Consider the following 15,148-nt stretch of genomic DNA (forward strand, 5'->3'; position numbering starts at 1 on the left):
CTCCACGTGTTGCTTGGGGTCACAATAACAGCGGCTGGCAGGGACACAAATATATTCTAGGTTCGGTTTTCCCAGCATCACAGCTTCTCCTGAAATCAGGTGGAATATTGTCAGAAACTTCCTGGAAACAACTCTTAGGTCTTTATATTTCGTTATGAAATTTAAAGAGGGTTTAGAAGTTTTTTTCAGGTACTCAGGACTCTCCAAGCAACACTTTTGTTTTGTTCTTTGAAGAAGACAAACATTAGCTGCAAGTTCTACAAACTTTTGCACTCATCACTGGAGTACCAAAATATTTTATTAGGAGAACCAATGGTTGCTTTAACGCTTTGCACAAATAGCTCCTGACTAATATACTCCTGACTAGAATCCTGTACATTCCACCTTGCTAAGCATCCCATTCTGGATGCACACGTGTTTTTCAATGCCCAGCACCTGTTCCCTTTTCTCAGGATATCACTTTTACCTAGTTACCAGGCTGCACAAACTCAGTCAAATACCTTGTGTTCTTCTTTCATCACCTGCTCAATAAGCTCGGATTTCACGGGTGGCTTAGAGTACTGGCCTGAAAGGAGGCCATGTCCCAATTTAGCCCTGTAGGGAAGAAAGTGGTGGGGGAAACAAACATGTCAGAAAAGCAGAAAATACGCAGATTTTTATTCTAAGCAAAAAAGAAACTTACTGTCTTTGACCCAGTGACAAATATCATTACCTGCAAATAAGCAGGCAAATCTTCCCATTCTATTTCATGCCATATCTCACTTTAAAGCACAAGCAGAGCTGCTCTTTTGCCCTGCCATTAAATTATTTAAATTCTATCTAACTTGACCAAGTAGATCATTAAGAATTGTTACCTACATCTGAGTGTTGAAATCTTGTGTTGGATCAAGAGGAGAGTAGTCAAATATTCGTGGAAGGTTTCCCACATACCTGGGCAGAATAAAGGAAAAATATTCAGCTAGATTTACTCAAGGGTATCCTCAGCCCTCAGCAGTGATACATCAGCAGGTTTCCTCTGTGCTAATAAGTCAAATTTCACATCATAGCAATGACTTAATCTATCCCTGGTGATTGTTTCTATCATGGAGAAATAACAGTAAATGAATTAGGAAATGGACATGCAAGTTTTGCTTAGAAGCTTCTAGCTATAAATTATATGGTGCTGCTTTTATCTGGAATTCAAATATTTCCTTGATCTTGGAACAGCTGCAGAATGGTGTGGCTCAAAAATCAAAGACCTAGGTTTAAAACCAATGTTTCTATTGAGTTTCTTCAATGAAATAAATGCTAACTACTGACAACTAACACTGACATATACATCTTTCTAGCCAGTTTGTTGGAAAGTGAAGTGTTTAGGAGCACACTATCTGAGCATTGCTTCCCTTGAGCACAAAGGAAAATAGACTAGGTAGGTATGGCCACGTTGAAAGAACACTTCTAATTTCTACCTGGTCCCTCTTTCATCAAAGATCTCAACTACTTTGTTGATGCCAAGTGCTCCACATCACTCCAAAGTCCTCTCTTGGTGAAGCCCATTTTGATTTTTTGAAAATGGTGGTTGAAAACTGGCACTTAATGAATCCACAGACTGTATTCCATGTGGTTAACCAAGTGAACAAACACAAGTTTTCACCCTCTTCTTTCTCCAGAAGGCAATTGCTACATGAAAACCCCAGAGGCTTTCCAAAATCTAAAAGCTGGGTCTCCAGCTCACACTCTGCTGCTGGTGGGGAATGAAAGAGCACTCTGAATCTTATTGCAAACCATAAACTGTCCTTTATAAAAAGGCTTCTCTCTTTGGAGCCGTGTGTTCAGTTTTGATCAGTCAGGAATACTACATATTCTTCCGTTGTGCTTTTGTCCTTTTACCCTCTTCATTACTCAGTGGAAGAACACACTTACGCTACACTTTTCACGAAATGAGATTTTTCTTCATGAGAATTTTAATTTAAAAAATGCCTTTCATAGTTTCCCTCTCAGCCGTAACTGCATGCAAAAGGTGCTTTGGTTTGCACTGGCACAGATCAATATTAACATGTTTGTGCCAGTACAGATTTTTTTCACAAATGACACCGGAGAAATAGAATGAAACCTGTAGGTACACAAAGGCACATGCCAATACAGAAACCCCTACTCTGATACTGATAACACAGACATAAACAGAGGTATGTACATATGTATATAGAAAGCAGAGACAGAGCAATCAAGTTTACAAGGTGGCATATGATTTCCCACCACTGAAGGCAGATTGGGTTTCGTGTTCCAGCCTTTTCCACAGCACAACACAATCACTAAATGCTCTGAGTGGCCACTAAACTGACAGAGATCTGTTTGCAGGTGAGAAAAAAAAAAATGAAATTACCATTTTGCTTAGAAAAAACCAAGAGATTGAAGAATGCAGCAGCTACTGAAAAGAACTAGTTTGAAGCTACTTACGCTCGTTGGAACTCTGGGATGCTGAAAACTGTTTGCATGACAGCACTGAGGTAGCAGCTATTTCCCAGGTTCTTCATACCAGTGTATCCTGGGCCATACACAGGCTTGAGTTTCACACCAGCTTCTTGAATCACTTCCCATTCGGAGACCCTTGGTTTTATATCACTATCTCTTAGCCCATTCTCTGTCTGAAAGCAACAAGATATTTTTTTTTTTAATCTGCTCAACTTCTGCAACAATTATGCTGCTTCTATCATCACCACCCGCTTTGTGATATACACACTAGAAAAGAAGAGCCAAACCAACGAGCAAGGAGAGGTAAGTCCTGCACGTAGGGGAGAAGATCAGGTCAGCAAACCAGCAGCTTTTTCTTCCAATATACCTCTTAGGTCTTTACCACAGACCACTGGCTCCTTGCATGTTCCCAGCTGGGAACTTCACTTCTCTCAATGCTGTGACCTCAAGCCTCAACATCAAAACACTGCATTTTTTTTTCAGGATTCATATTCCATTTTTAACAGCCCAGAATAGCTGCTGCTGTAGAAGTTGGTCCTAGCAAACAAACTAGATGAAAAGCCGCAGATCAAATATCTCTTCCCTTCTTTCAAACGGAAGAGAAAATTTGTGATGCTGAAATTTCTCCCCTTTACGGCTCAGCTTTCAGCTTGCAGGTACACAGCTTGTTCACAGCTCATAGGTACAGGGCACTACAGTGTCATTTACTGCTAGCACTGCTCTACCACTTCACTAAGAATTTTTCAGACTAGTCTGAAGACTGGAGGCAAAACCTTTGCAACAGCTGAGACTAAGTTTTCAAGGTTGGTGAGTAACATGTGTTTTCCAGAAAGACTCCAGGATAAAAGAGATTTTTTTATTCAAGATATTGGCAAGGAAATATCAAAACTATTATTAGCACCATGAAGGCTTCTGAAACCGCAGTTTAAGTTTTCACTATAATTTTAGAGCTATTACCAGTTTTCTCGGACAATGAAATACACTAAGCCAGTAACAGGTTTGTTCATTTTTAACAGATTTCATGTTCAGGTTCTCAGACAGGGATACTCTGCTACATGTAAAAAAGACAAACCACAAACTAAAGCAAAGAAACATATATAACCATATTCCATTCAGGCTTCTTAGATTATTTAAACTGAACTGGAATCAGCATCCACTAAGACACAAATTATTAAAAGGACTTCTTTACTAACACAGGCGAGCAACATGCTCAGGACCAGGACTTGCCCCAGTCTCTTTCTAGTGCACCACACCACAGACCACACTGCTTTCTAGATTTTAGACCACTTTTTTTTTTGCTTATCCATTGCTTAGCTTATTTTTGCTTAAGATTTGTGTCTGTTTACATATGCAATAGGCTTTCCTTCACTGACTATAATTAAATATTCTAGATATTCTCAAATTGAATGAGGTTTTTCATCTTGAATAACACATAAGAAGTAAAACAGGTAAACTAAAGACTACAAAGGAACTCTTTTGCAAGGCAACTTTCAGATTTGAGAGTAACGAGTAACAGTTCACTCATCTCAGACCTCAGAAATTAAAACACGAACTGGCTACCTGAAGTTTACAAACCTAAATACAGTCTAACGAATCACACAAATATAAGCGAGAAGGATCACTCTCGTGTTTCTCTCCCACCTCCAAATAAACAAAACAATAAGTAAACAACAAACTGAATTAAAAAAAACTGATTTCCTACCACTTGCATCTGCAGCATATCAATTCCAAAGTGTGCCAAATGTTTTGCTATATGCGGATCTAAAACCGGCTCCTCTTCATCAAAAGAATAGACATCTACAAAAGCAGAGAGAAACAGATCAGCTGCAGTATCAAGTGTTATCCCTTCTCTTTGCTTACCAACACTGCATTCTCAGTACAGGACTGCCTATACAAGATGCCTTATTCATATTGTCCAAGTTTGGTTATGACCAGCAGAAAAATGCATCGATAACCACATGGCTCAGTAAATACCTTAAATTTTCTCAACACAATCACCTCAACTACTCTCCTCAACAGAAATTACATGCCTTCACAGTACTAAAATCTAAGAATATTTATAGTGATCACAGTATTTCTGCCACCTGCCCCAAGTAAGAAACTTGGGAAAACAAGGAATGGGGCATGCAAAATTCTCAGATATGTGGCCAGTCCACATTTTGATCGTGGCAAATAGAGTTTGAGATTTTGTGGAGCTATTAGATACAGGCAGACATATTAAAACTGTAACTGGATGGGGCCAACTACTGCCTATGGTGTTGTAACTTCTAGTACAGTTTAAGGAATCCAGTTCTGCCCTTTTCCCACAGAAATTCAGGGAGAACTTCTTTATTAGGAATAGATGCATTTATTGGTTTGGACGCCAATGGACTGGTCTTGTAACACTTATCTTGTGGTTAGGGAGAAAGACTGATTTCATGACTGAGGCGTCTTGTGTTGTTGTACAGGAGATCTAGATTTCAATTCTGGCTCTATGATATAGCCTTATAGCATTAACTGAAAACCCGTAAACATTTTGGCAGGGCAAAGTTCAAAGTCCTGATGGACGCAATACATCTAGTGATGATATTTTCACTGTAAAAACAAGTGTAATAAATCCAACAGAAGGATAAAATGGTTGAGAGAGAAGAAATTCACTTTCAGTATTTACCAAGCAAGTTCTGTAACAAATCTGAGTCCAGAGCAGGTTTCACCTAGTTGAGCAAAGCTGCCTACCAGTAAAGCTGCAGGCATCATAAAAGGATATGAGTGGTAAACATGCACTAGTAAGACTTGAACAAGCCTTCTACCTTTTCATTTCTCTAGTCTTTCTCTGTCGTGAACAACTACTTTCCTGCTTTGGTCTCACACAAAAATCCAGAATCACTCTGCCAGTCTGCCTGCACTTCTCTCAGCCAAGTTTCCCTCATGCCTCGCAGTTTCTCAGAGTGACCTTGCCCCGTATGACCAGACCTAGGCTGACAGAAAGAAAACTAGCCAGAAGAAAGATGAAACAAACTCACAAGAAGAGAGTAGGAACCCAGGTAAAGGCTGTTCATAGCACAAATACCACTTCTGAAATGTCCTTACCCTGCCCTCTCCTGGCAACTACAGACCTTGGCTCCAAATCAGCCCGTCACCTACATACAATTTTAACATAAAGACAGTCTCCTTGAAGTCTGCCAGTACCAAACCCCCACTGAAATGACAAGTTGAAGGCTAGCCAAGACCTCAAAGAACTAATGCAACATTTAAAATTAACCAGCTTTGTGGAAAACATTAACTGTCTCAAATCAGTGAATTGTGCTTTTGAGTTGTGCTGCCAGCTGCTGATTAGCCACATCAAACCTCCTATTAACATTGGTCCTGACGACCTCTCTGGCATGCATGTGGCTGTAGCTGCCCATGTGCTGGAATTCCACTTTGTAGTAGCAAGACATGACTGTTCACCCACACACAAGAGAGAACATTCCCATAGCCTTCTGGTGAGATCAGAGCACAGCCAAAAGATCCTGCGAAGTTCAAACACCTATTGGAGCAAGATTACACATCAACTGATCCTGGCTGAGTACTTTCAGTGTGGGAGCTCTTTGGATTGTCCTTAGCTCTGGCAATTGAAGAGAGAGAACAGCCATCTGGGACTACTGACCCAGACCAGCAGAAATGGAACACAAGATACATCAATCTTTTGCTCAAGCTTAGCTCATGCTGTATCCTTTAGCACTTTCTGCTGTGTTACCAACTTAAAATTCATGGGAGAGAGATGGAATTCACTTATTTCATAAAAATCAAAGAGCAGCAAAGCACAGAATGATGATGAGAGCCTCCAGAGACAGGTCCATAGTGCTATCATACAGACTCTGGTAGATAAGGATTGTAGACAAGACAGCGCACGTGACACACACAAGCTGGTATCATTAGAATGAGAAAGGGGAAGAAGGGAAGAATATAAGGGGGGGAAGTAGGGAACAAAAATAACAAGAAAAATCTGAGACAGACAAGTAATATTCTTAAACAGAGAAAAAATATTATTATTTTTCATATTGTGGTAAGAAAATAAAAGTTACAGTGCTACCTGAACTTCCTTTTCTTCCACAGCTCAAGATTTACACCTGTTCTGGCTGCGTAGACATCACTCCTTCCTACTTAAAGTATAACAAATAATGGCAACACTGTCCCTGAACAAACAAGTTGCACAGGATCCCCCAAAGAAGAACCTGACAATTGTTGAGATTAGCATCCACAAAGCAATTTATTCACAAAGCCATCAGACAGGGCTTCCTCCTGCTAAACTCCACTTCATTTCTCAAATCAGTTTCAAACAGGCAACCTCACAAGGGCTTGAAATTAAATCTAATGGCATTGTCAAGAGAGGTAGCACAGTCTGCCTAGTACTCAACCTATTGAAGCAACCAACTTTGACTCTATCCTACATCCTGTCTATGGTCCAAGAATGGAAGACAAAAGTTTGGTTCAATTTGCCCTGATCCCAGAAATCTTCATAATTTATACAACACAGATTTCTCAAGAAAAGACAAGGAGTTCTCTTCTGCTCCTCTCTCTCCTACATTTAGGGTTTATGTATAAGTGGAATAGCAGCACCACCTCTTTCTTCTTACTGGTGTGAAAAAGGAAGAAGTTATGTCAGCAGAGGGACTAATGCTTATTACTCCTCTACCATCACCTCTTCACCCCCAGCCCAGGGAAGCAGAAATCAGACAGACTTTGACTCAGTATCTGTCACGGAGCCTCTTTCCTGAAGCTCATCTGTCATCCAGCCCTATTGAGAGGTTATGATTACCACTGCAATATAAATCAGAAAGAGAATAAATATTGAAAAGGAAACAAAAAGGTTTGGGGGAGGGAAGTCTTTTATATAGCGAAAGCAAGTAAACGTCACCCAGAAGAACAAAGGTCTGTGGAAAACAGCTGCTGCCCCTCATTCAGAGGGAAGGATGACAGCCTGTCCTTTGTTATCCCAAAAGCCACAGAAGACAGAAAGCGGCTGATCCATGGGAGGCAGGACAGCAGCCATAAAGAAACAAGTACTGCTGCTGCTAAAGATCAGAAGAAAAGAAAAAGAATTGGAAAAAAAACCACTAAAGAATAGTCTGTGTATTTTGTAGATGCAGTTAAAACCTACAGCTGGGCAAATCCTAAACACCTTCGATAATTTAGGGACTCAAGATAGAAATCATCCAAGAATAGGCTCATGCAAGGAAACAATATTCTACCTGGGAGAGAAAAGAATTAATTTTGCCCAATGCTTCTGTGGCACAGCTTGTTGAATCTGACTACAGTCTCCTTTCCCTGACACTGAATAAGACTTAAGGTAAAAAACTCTCAAATGACATGTATTAAAAAAGGGGCTGCTCTAAGAAGTTATTTTTCATCTATATGGTCACAAGCACTAAAACCAAAATATAATCATGCTATGTGTTCTTTTGTTTTTTTAATTTCTCTGTACAGCTGCAAAGGACCTCTTGTTTATGACTTTTTCAGCCTCTCATGTTTTTAATCCATCTAATCCTCACACGCAATAATCCTCTCCACAGCAACACTGCAGAACATCACACTTTGAGAATATGCAAACAAGGATATATCTATAGCTTTCTTTCCCTCTCAAGATCATCAGGCATTTTACAAATGAGCATCACAGCAGCCCAATGAAGATGAGCATTCAGACTGAACAAAATGTTACCAAAACAAAGGAAAAAATAGCACAGTTTCCATAATGATAAAGAGAACACGCACATTGATAAGAATGGAATTTTCTGACTCTAAAATCATTATTCTGTTATTGTTTCTATGTTATATAAGATTGAATCATTTTCCCTAGCAAAGTACCAGAACTGAAAGACAGCACTTCTCTGGATTCTGCTGTTTCAAAATAATACCATGCTTCTACTATAAATCTACTTTTATTCAACCCAAAAAAAACCCTATTTACACCAAATATAAAACAGAGGAAGAGCAGATAAAAAACGTTAAGGGCTTTCTCTGAATGGAGTGCGTGTCATTTCCCCAAGACTCAATCAAGATCCACAGACTCACAGGGTTTTCTTTCCATATCAGTCTTGCAAACATTTGCACTATGAGCACAAACTCACTTTTGTTAATAGATACACACCATTAGTCTCATGCACAAAAGACAGCCCATCTCAGAACCTGCCAGGTGGCTGACCTGCTCCATCAGGTGTGATGGTTCCTAACTTCACTGCCAAGGGATAACCCGTCTCCTTGTAGTGATCCATTGCATGGCCATTCCCCCCACTGCCATCGAAGAACCACTTCCCACACAGCACAGAACCATCTGTCAGGTTTAGCCACAGGTTCTCCCGCAGGTCACATTTTGAGCATTTCCAACCACTGCAGAAGAAAACAGGAAGAAAAACAGAAATAATGTAAGGCAAGAAACAGTCCTGTATTTCCAGCTATAGTATGTCAAAACAAACACACGCAACTGGCCCGCTGTCAGGCAAGAGAATTGTTGGCTGAGTTGCTGGCTTTAGTTTTTATTTAGGACAGTACAAACCTTACCACCCTCACCTGGGGGGAATTCTAACACCATTGTCTAGCTGTACAAGTGTTTTGGCATGTTTAGATGCCTGTAGCTCTTCTTCCCAGGAGTCAGGTTCCTGCTTCCTGTACGGTGATTTTGCACTGAGGAGTGCATCACAAGCTATCGTCACCTGGAAGGCAAACGTAAGGCAATCAAAACCCAACACAATTCAGTGACTGGACAGAACTTTGCATTCAACTCACTGCTAACCACATACAGAACTGGCTATCAGTAAGACTATTTATATACTTAAATATGCATGCATTCTTCTAGACCACAGTAGTTGTTATTTTAGCAGGACAGCAAGCATATGTACTATATGAGCTTCCCTGAGACAAGCTGGCATCACAATAACAGAAGGACTACAGGGGGTAAAAGGAAATCCAAGAAACAATGACAAAGCAGATTTTCAAAAAAGACCGGATCTCCATTATAACTAGTTAAGAAAGATCTTTATGTAAACAAGCACCACGTATAAGAAAACAAAGCACCATCTTGATAAAAACCAAAGCAGGAGACAATTCCTGTCACCACTTGCACACATTCACTGACCAGTGCTGGTAACTCTTCTATATTGGGTAATGAGATTTCATAGTGATCGGGAAATATAACAAGTTTTGCTTCATCTTCATATTCAAAGTCATCACTGTTGAGATCACCGTTTGTCTCTAGATCTGGAAAACAAGATCCGGAATGTTAGGAGACTGTCCCAAGATCAAGGTTCCTAAATTGTGGCAGAGGAACCACTCTGAAGCATTGTTTGCCTGTGACCAGGCTGCAAGCTGACAGTGTCAGTAGTTTCTTGTGGCTAGAAAAGTTTTGTGACATCCTGATCTAAACGGAAATCTGATCATCCTGCAAAAGGACATTCTGAGCACCCAAATTTCAATCTTAATCTGATCCTCAGTCACAGCCAATTTGTCCTCTGTTGCTAACATCACATTCTAGGAAGCAGCTAACACAGTTCTGCTCATTTTGGACAAAATCAGGATGTAATACTGCTATGCCTTTTACCCAGGATCTTGAAACACTATGCAGTGTGGAGACCAGATCACACTACCCACGCCCAAATTGCAGAGCAGGAACAATGCCCCTCTGTTCAGACCTCATGTTTTCTAGATAAACAGACCTGTCTGAAACATGCTATGGCTACCATCCATCTCAAACCTGTGGCCTTTTCTTCCACAAAGATGCCCATGGCTAGAAGTGTTCCTGCATTTCATCCATAGTCTCAAATAGCTACAGCAAGTACAGTTACACCAGCATTACCCGTCTCTTGCTAACTCCACTCCACAATCAGTGTAACTACCTCTTTAAAAGATTCTTAACTAATAAAGCTTTCCTTTGAAGACCAAGCCTTCCAAAATGCTTGTGTACATTCTTACTCATACTTCAGCATAAGGACAACTTTTTTGCTTAACTATGAGCCTAGAATAAGCAACATCAGCTACAATGCTTGTCCAGAAATAAGTGGGCTCTGAGAGAAGCCAAGAGGGTGTAGAGGTAACTAAATGGCTAGTGTTTATATCTTTGACTTTATCAAAACCATAATTACCCCATAGTCACAAGACTGATTTAAAATCTTGTTCAGTTCTTTCCAGTACAACTGAAAAAGTTAAGACCAAACATGTGCGTGTTGTGTCAGGCATTACACAAGATTCAATTGCAAGAATAACCTGGGCAAGGACAGGATTTTCTGGACCCTTCTCCTATCTGGACATACTGGATCTACCGTATTCTGATGTAACAAACAGTCAATAAGGTTAAACTAAGAAAGAAGATGCATTAGTAGTAGCTAAAGCGGGCTCTTATTCTTACTCTGAGTACACGCATATGCTTAATGACTGACTCAATACTAAACAGGCACTGCACCCTGGGAATGCCTGAAATCTCAACTGTGTACCTGTGAGAGAGGTGAGGGTGACAGAGGCCAGATTCAGAAAACTAAGCTCTCTGTGTACTCGGGGGGTAGTAATAGCCTGAACAGCCTAAGTAATAAAAAGTACCAAAAGATAATTTAACTTGACCTGGAAGGCCACTTTTTGAGAGGAAGGTAATCCAGCGTCCATTCAATTTTTGGCTCACCTGCTGCACCAGCCAGACGTGAGGGGTGACAACACCCACCGTCAGTGACTTCCAGCAGCAAGACTTCTTTCTCAGCAGCAATCAACAAATACCCCTTCTCCTCAGACAAATCCGGACACAAAAGAAAGAACTTTTCCTTATATTGAGAGTACGACATTTATAAAGAAAACATTCATTACTAATTCCCCAAATCACACTATTTTCATAATGATCCCTTCCCTTACGGCAGCATAATAGAGAAAGCTAGCAACCTTGTTTTATTCCAAGTTTCTTTCCCAGCTTGTATTACACTCCTCTGTTTTGATAAAGGAGTGAATCTCAACAGATGCAGTCTGCAAAGTCAGCTCTTTTGCTCTACGAAGCAAAGAAACACGAGCATCTCCAAGCTGAGGATAAGCGTGGCGACGCATTACTGAGGATTTTCACTTCATGTCCAGAAATTTGATGGTAGCCAGTGCAGCAAAACCAAAAGTACTGACCATCTCCTAAATATGACAGAGGTTCTTCACAGAGGATAAACTCAGAGTATGTTCAGGCAGGTTTAAAGGCAGCAACCACCTCTTCCAGGTCCTGCGGTCACACACTTCGCTCAGCCACCAGAGGGAACCTGAGGACAGCTCATATCAGCCACCGTTACCTGAGATGTGTTTAAGAATTGCTGGTATTTTCATTTCCTTATGATACAACATTAAGTTTATAGTATTTACAACCCACTGTATAAAAACAGCAATGATATAGTTGCCTGGGTTCAAAATTCAGACTCACACTTCAGTTCATCTCACAAGCCAGACAAAACAGCCGGATAGTAGTGACTTTACTGCTAGTGACCTGACCTGCATTCGAACTAGTGATCCAGGGATAAAAGACTTAGTATCCAATTAGCAATCATCCCCTGCCATCTAAGGACTTCACACACTTAGGAGAACCAGCCTTTCGTACGCAACAGGTAGGGAAGGAAATATCCTTTTCACCTTCTCAGGATTCGCACCATTCACATTACCAGAAAAGCAGAAAATGATGTCCTGTCAGTACGGCATTCTGGGTGTCTGACATGCCGATATGGCAGCATCACACTTCTTATTTTAAAGAAAGATACATACAGCTTCATATCAGTTCCAGGTGGGGAGGAAAAAAAGATGAAGATTTAACTGGCAATTCCAGTTTTGAAGCTGACCACGCAAAGCTGGTACGCTTCCACCCCACTGAATAGAAATTAAAAGGACCACTGGTGGTTTTTGGCAATTATCACTCTGAAGATAGTTCCTCAGGGTTCAGACACAGTACATAAGAGTGGAAAGGACTTCTAAATCACTGACTGAAACCTCTTGATAGAGCAGATGACCATATAAACTAATCCCTTTTGTTGACTGTCAGACAGACCTCTTAACAATCCTCAGTTTGAAGCCCCCAAATCACTACTCATGTTTTTAAATCTTGGTTTGTATATGCCAAGAGTCATAGTTGCTAAGTTCAGTAAGAAGTTCTACCTGCATTATCTTTTCTGTGCCTATACAAGGGCCAACGTGGCTAAGAAAACATGAGCGTCAATATAATAAAAACAGATGACTATTAGTTTAGAAGGCAATGGAGCCCACACTAGGTGAGGGCAGAGGTTGACCCTGTAGCCAACGGGCATCATGTGAAGACTGCAGGTAGATTCAAACTTGGATTTTAAAACTCGTGCAGAATTTGAGAGGAACAGGTGTACCTATGGGAAAGAGGGGCAGGGGGAATTCTACTTCCAAATATTTGATTAAAAATTACTATAACACTAAAGGCACTGAAAAATATGAACTTTCAATCACTATACCTCATAAAAAGCTGTTCCTTGGACACTGATGTTCTTCCAAGATGCGCTGTGAGTAGAAGAATCCCTGGGCAAAAAAAGGGTTTACTCAGTTCTGAGACTGAGCCACAAGACAACCAAGCAGTCTAATCTTTTTAAAGAGCTGACAGCTTGGTGGTGAATATCCACACGACGATGCTGCCCTTCTAGTGGGCTAACAGCTTTACTGTGCTTCCTCAGAGACCCAGTAAAGCACCATGGTCACTAAAACAAAGTGTCTGTAAGGTGTAAGTGGTGTGCCGGGAGGCCAGGACAACAGGCAAAGTAAAATAACAGACACCTTAAAACACAGGATCGATTGACACTGGTAATTTGGGTAAGTGTTTAGTAAATTTACTCCAGCTCACAGGCATCACTTCAGTGATGGCGAGAAATGCATTACTGCTGAACTGACTGAAAACAGCAGCTGGAAGTGGAAGATGGAGTACTGTAAACCAACCCACCCAAGGGGAAGAAAAGGAATGGATGTGCCCAGATCAGATTTAGACAAGTTACCAACTGACTGCACTAATAATAGTGGCATAGGGAGACTCCAGGCAGGACCTTCAAACAGGATTTCCTGTGCATATGGATGTGTCTGTGCGTATGAAAGGGAATACAAACATGAAAATTGAATGACAATGTTGACTAGCGAGCCTAAAACTAAGTCTGAAACCCCAGAAAGACATTTCAGGAATCTGGGCTTGATCCTACTCTTACTAAAGCAATGGATAAATTTGTATTGACCTAGAAGTAGAAGACTGAGTCTTTAAATCAAATGATCTCTTCCTGAAGCCTCTAAAGAATAATGAATTGCAGCAGCAGCACTCTGGAAATTATAAACTCTTCCAAGTTCATTTGCTGTCAGGCATATCTGAAACACTGACCTCATCAGATGAGCCATTAAAAAAAAAAGAAGTTTTCTAAAAAATTACCTTCCAGTCATAACGTTTGCCTGTGTGGCAAAATGAAAAGAAAACTTTCTACTAGGATGGGTTGAATCATTCACTACTTGTAAAATAACATTCAAATTGCTTGCTACACTTCCAAAGAATCAGTATGCTGTTCTTATTGCTAGCTATAGATCTCACCCCTTGGATTTCTGGCACAGTCATGTGTTAAACAAGCAAAGTTAAACAACCAAAATTCAAATTCTTAACTATTTTGCTAGCAACGTTAGCCTTTGTTAATGTAGCCTAACTTCCTCAGTTCTATCAAAACCAGCGAACTATTAAGACTCTATTAATGTAAGGTATCTGCTCGTCATTCTACATTCAAATTAAGCTTAGATGGCAAAGCCAAAACTAAACAAGTTCATTCATGGTCTAATCGGGGTTCCACTGCTACTGCTGAGGAGCATGCACAACTCTACTACACTAAAATTCAGAAACACTCAAATCCTCCTAAATCAAAACTCTTCCATTAATAACATATATTCTCTATGTGCTTACTCACATAAATATAAACTTAAAAAGTGGTGTAACTCCTCTCCAGAAGCTTACCAAACCGAAACATCCTTACTGCAAACAGGGTTCTGCTACCAGGCACTATGAGATCTAGGAGAGAGCTAAGTGGAGCTGTGGTCAAATCCAGAACAGCCACTCTTATGAATGGCCTTTACACTCAGAAACAGTAGCTGTAAGTGCATTCACTGCCGTAGGCAGGCATGTGCTATCCAGAAAAAGCTCAGCAAGTTTACACATTCTCCCAGACTCTCTAAGTGGAAGTTTTCCCTTCCTTTCCAAGGCCTTCTCCGAGATCAGCTGTGTGTCATGGATACTGTTCCTCACTGACACTCCTCTCACCAGCAACCACCACCCTCACGGATCTGCTGACAGAGCTGTTCAGTTGAGTACTTCAAAACACTTTTAATTGATGGCTCGCATTTGTCCAGACTTTGCTCAAAACAGAACTCACACAACTTGCTGCAGATCCTGATCTAGAGAAGGACATCTATCTACAGGCAAGTTTGACCACAGCCACTCTACCAGCTCCGTTTAGTCTGGAGTCCAGGCTCTGGCACAGACCAACAGATGTCCAAAAAGAGGGTACTAGAGCAAGACAAAAATGTGGCAGTTCTTCCCTCAGTGTGTACCTCCTACCTTAAAGATATCTATCTGGGATTTCTGTTTGTTGGGAGGTGGGTAGGTGTACAGGGGCATGAGTGGGTGGGTGTCTGTTTGGTTTTAGAGAAAGAGACACGGTGGACAATATTGCATGCAGCTGTTGTTTCCCTATTCAAAAGG

The 15,148-nt window shown here is 40.7% G+C and overlaps 1 protein-coding gene across 1 annotated transcript in view; it reads right to left on the reverse strand.

The window, feature by feature from the left end:
• USP13 (ubiquitin specific peptidase 13) overlaps positions 1-15,148 on the reverse strand; it is a 49,870-nt gene that overhangs the window by 19,055 nt on the left and 15,667 nt on the right. Inside the window, exons 4-10 of the mRNA XM_054074188.1 lie at positions 9,545-9,666; positions 8,980-9,122; positions 8,615-8,799; positions 4,154-4,248; positions 2,437-2,624; positions 859-930; positions 501-594 (exon numbers count right to left, since the gene is read on the reverse strand). Coding sequence (XP_053930163.1) covers positions 501-594; positions 859-930; positions 2,437-2,624; positions 4,154-4,248; positions 8,615-8,799; positions 8,980-9,122; positions 9,545-9,666 — 899 coding nt within the window. The remainder of the gene's footprint in view (positions 1-500; positions 595-858; positions 931-2,436; positions 2,625-4,153; positions 4,249-8,614; positions 8,800-8,979; positions 9,123-9,544; positions 9,667-15,148) is intronic.

This window comes from Cuculus canorus, chromosome 9 (genome assembly GCF_017976375.1).
Source record: "Cuculus canorus isolate bCucCan1 chromosome 9, bCucCan1.pri, whole genome shotgun sequence".
Classification (NCBI taxonomy): domain Eukaryota; kingdom Metazoa; phylum Chordata; class Aves; order Cuculiformes; family Cuculidae; genus Cuculus; species Cuculus canorus.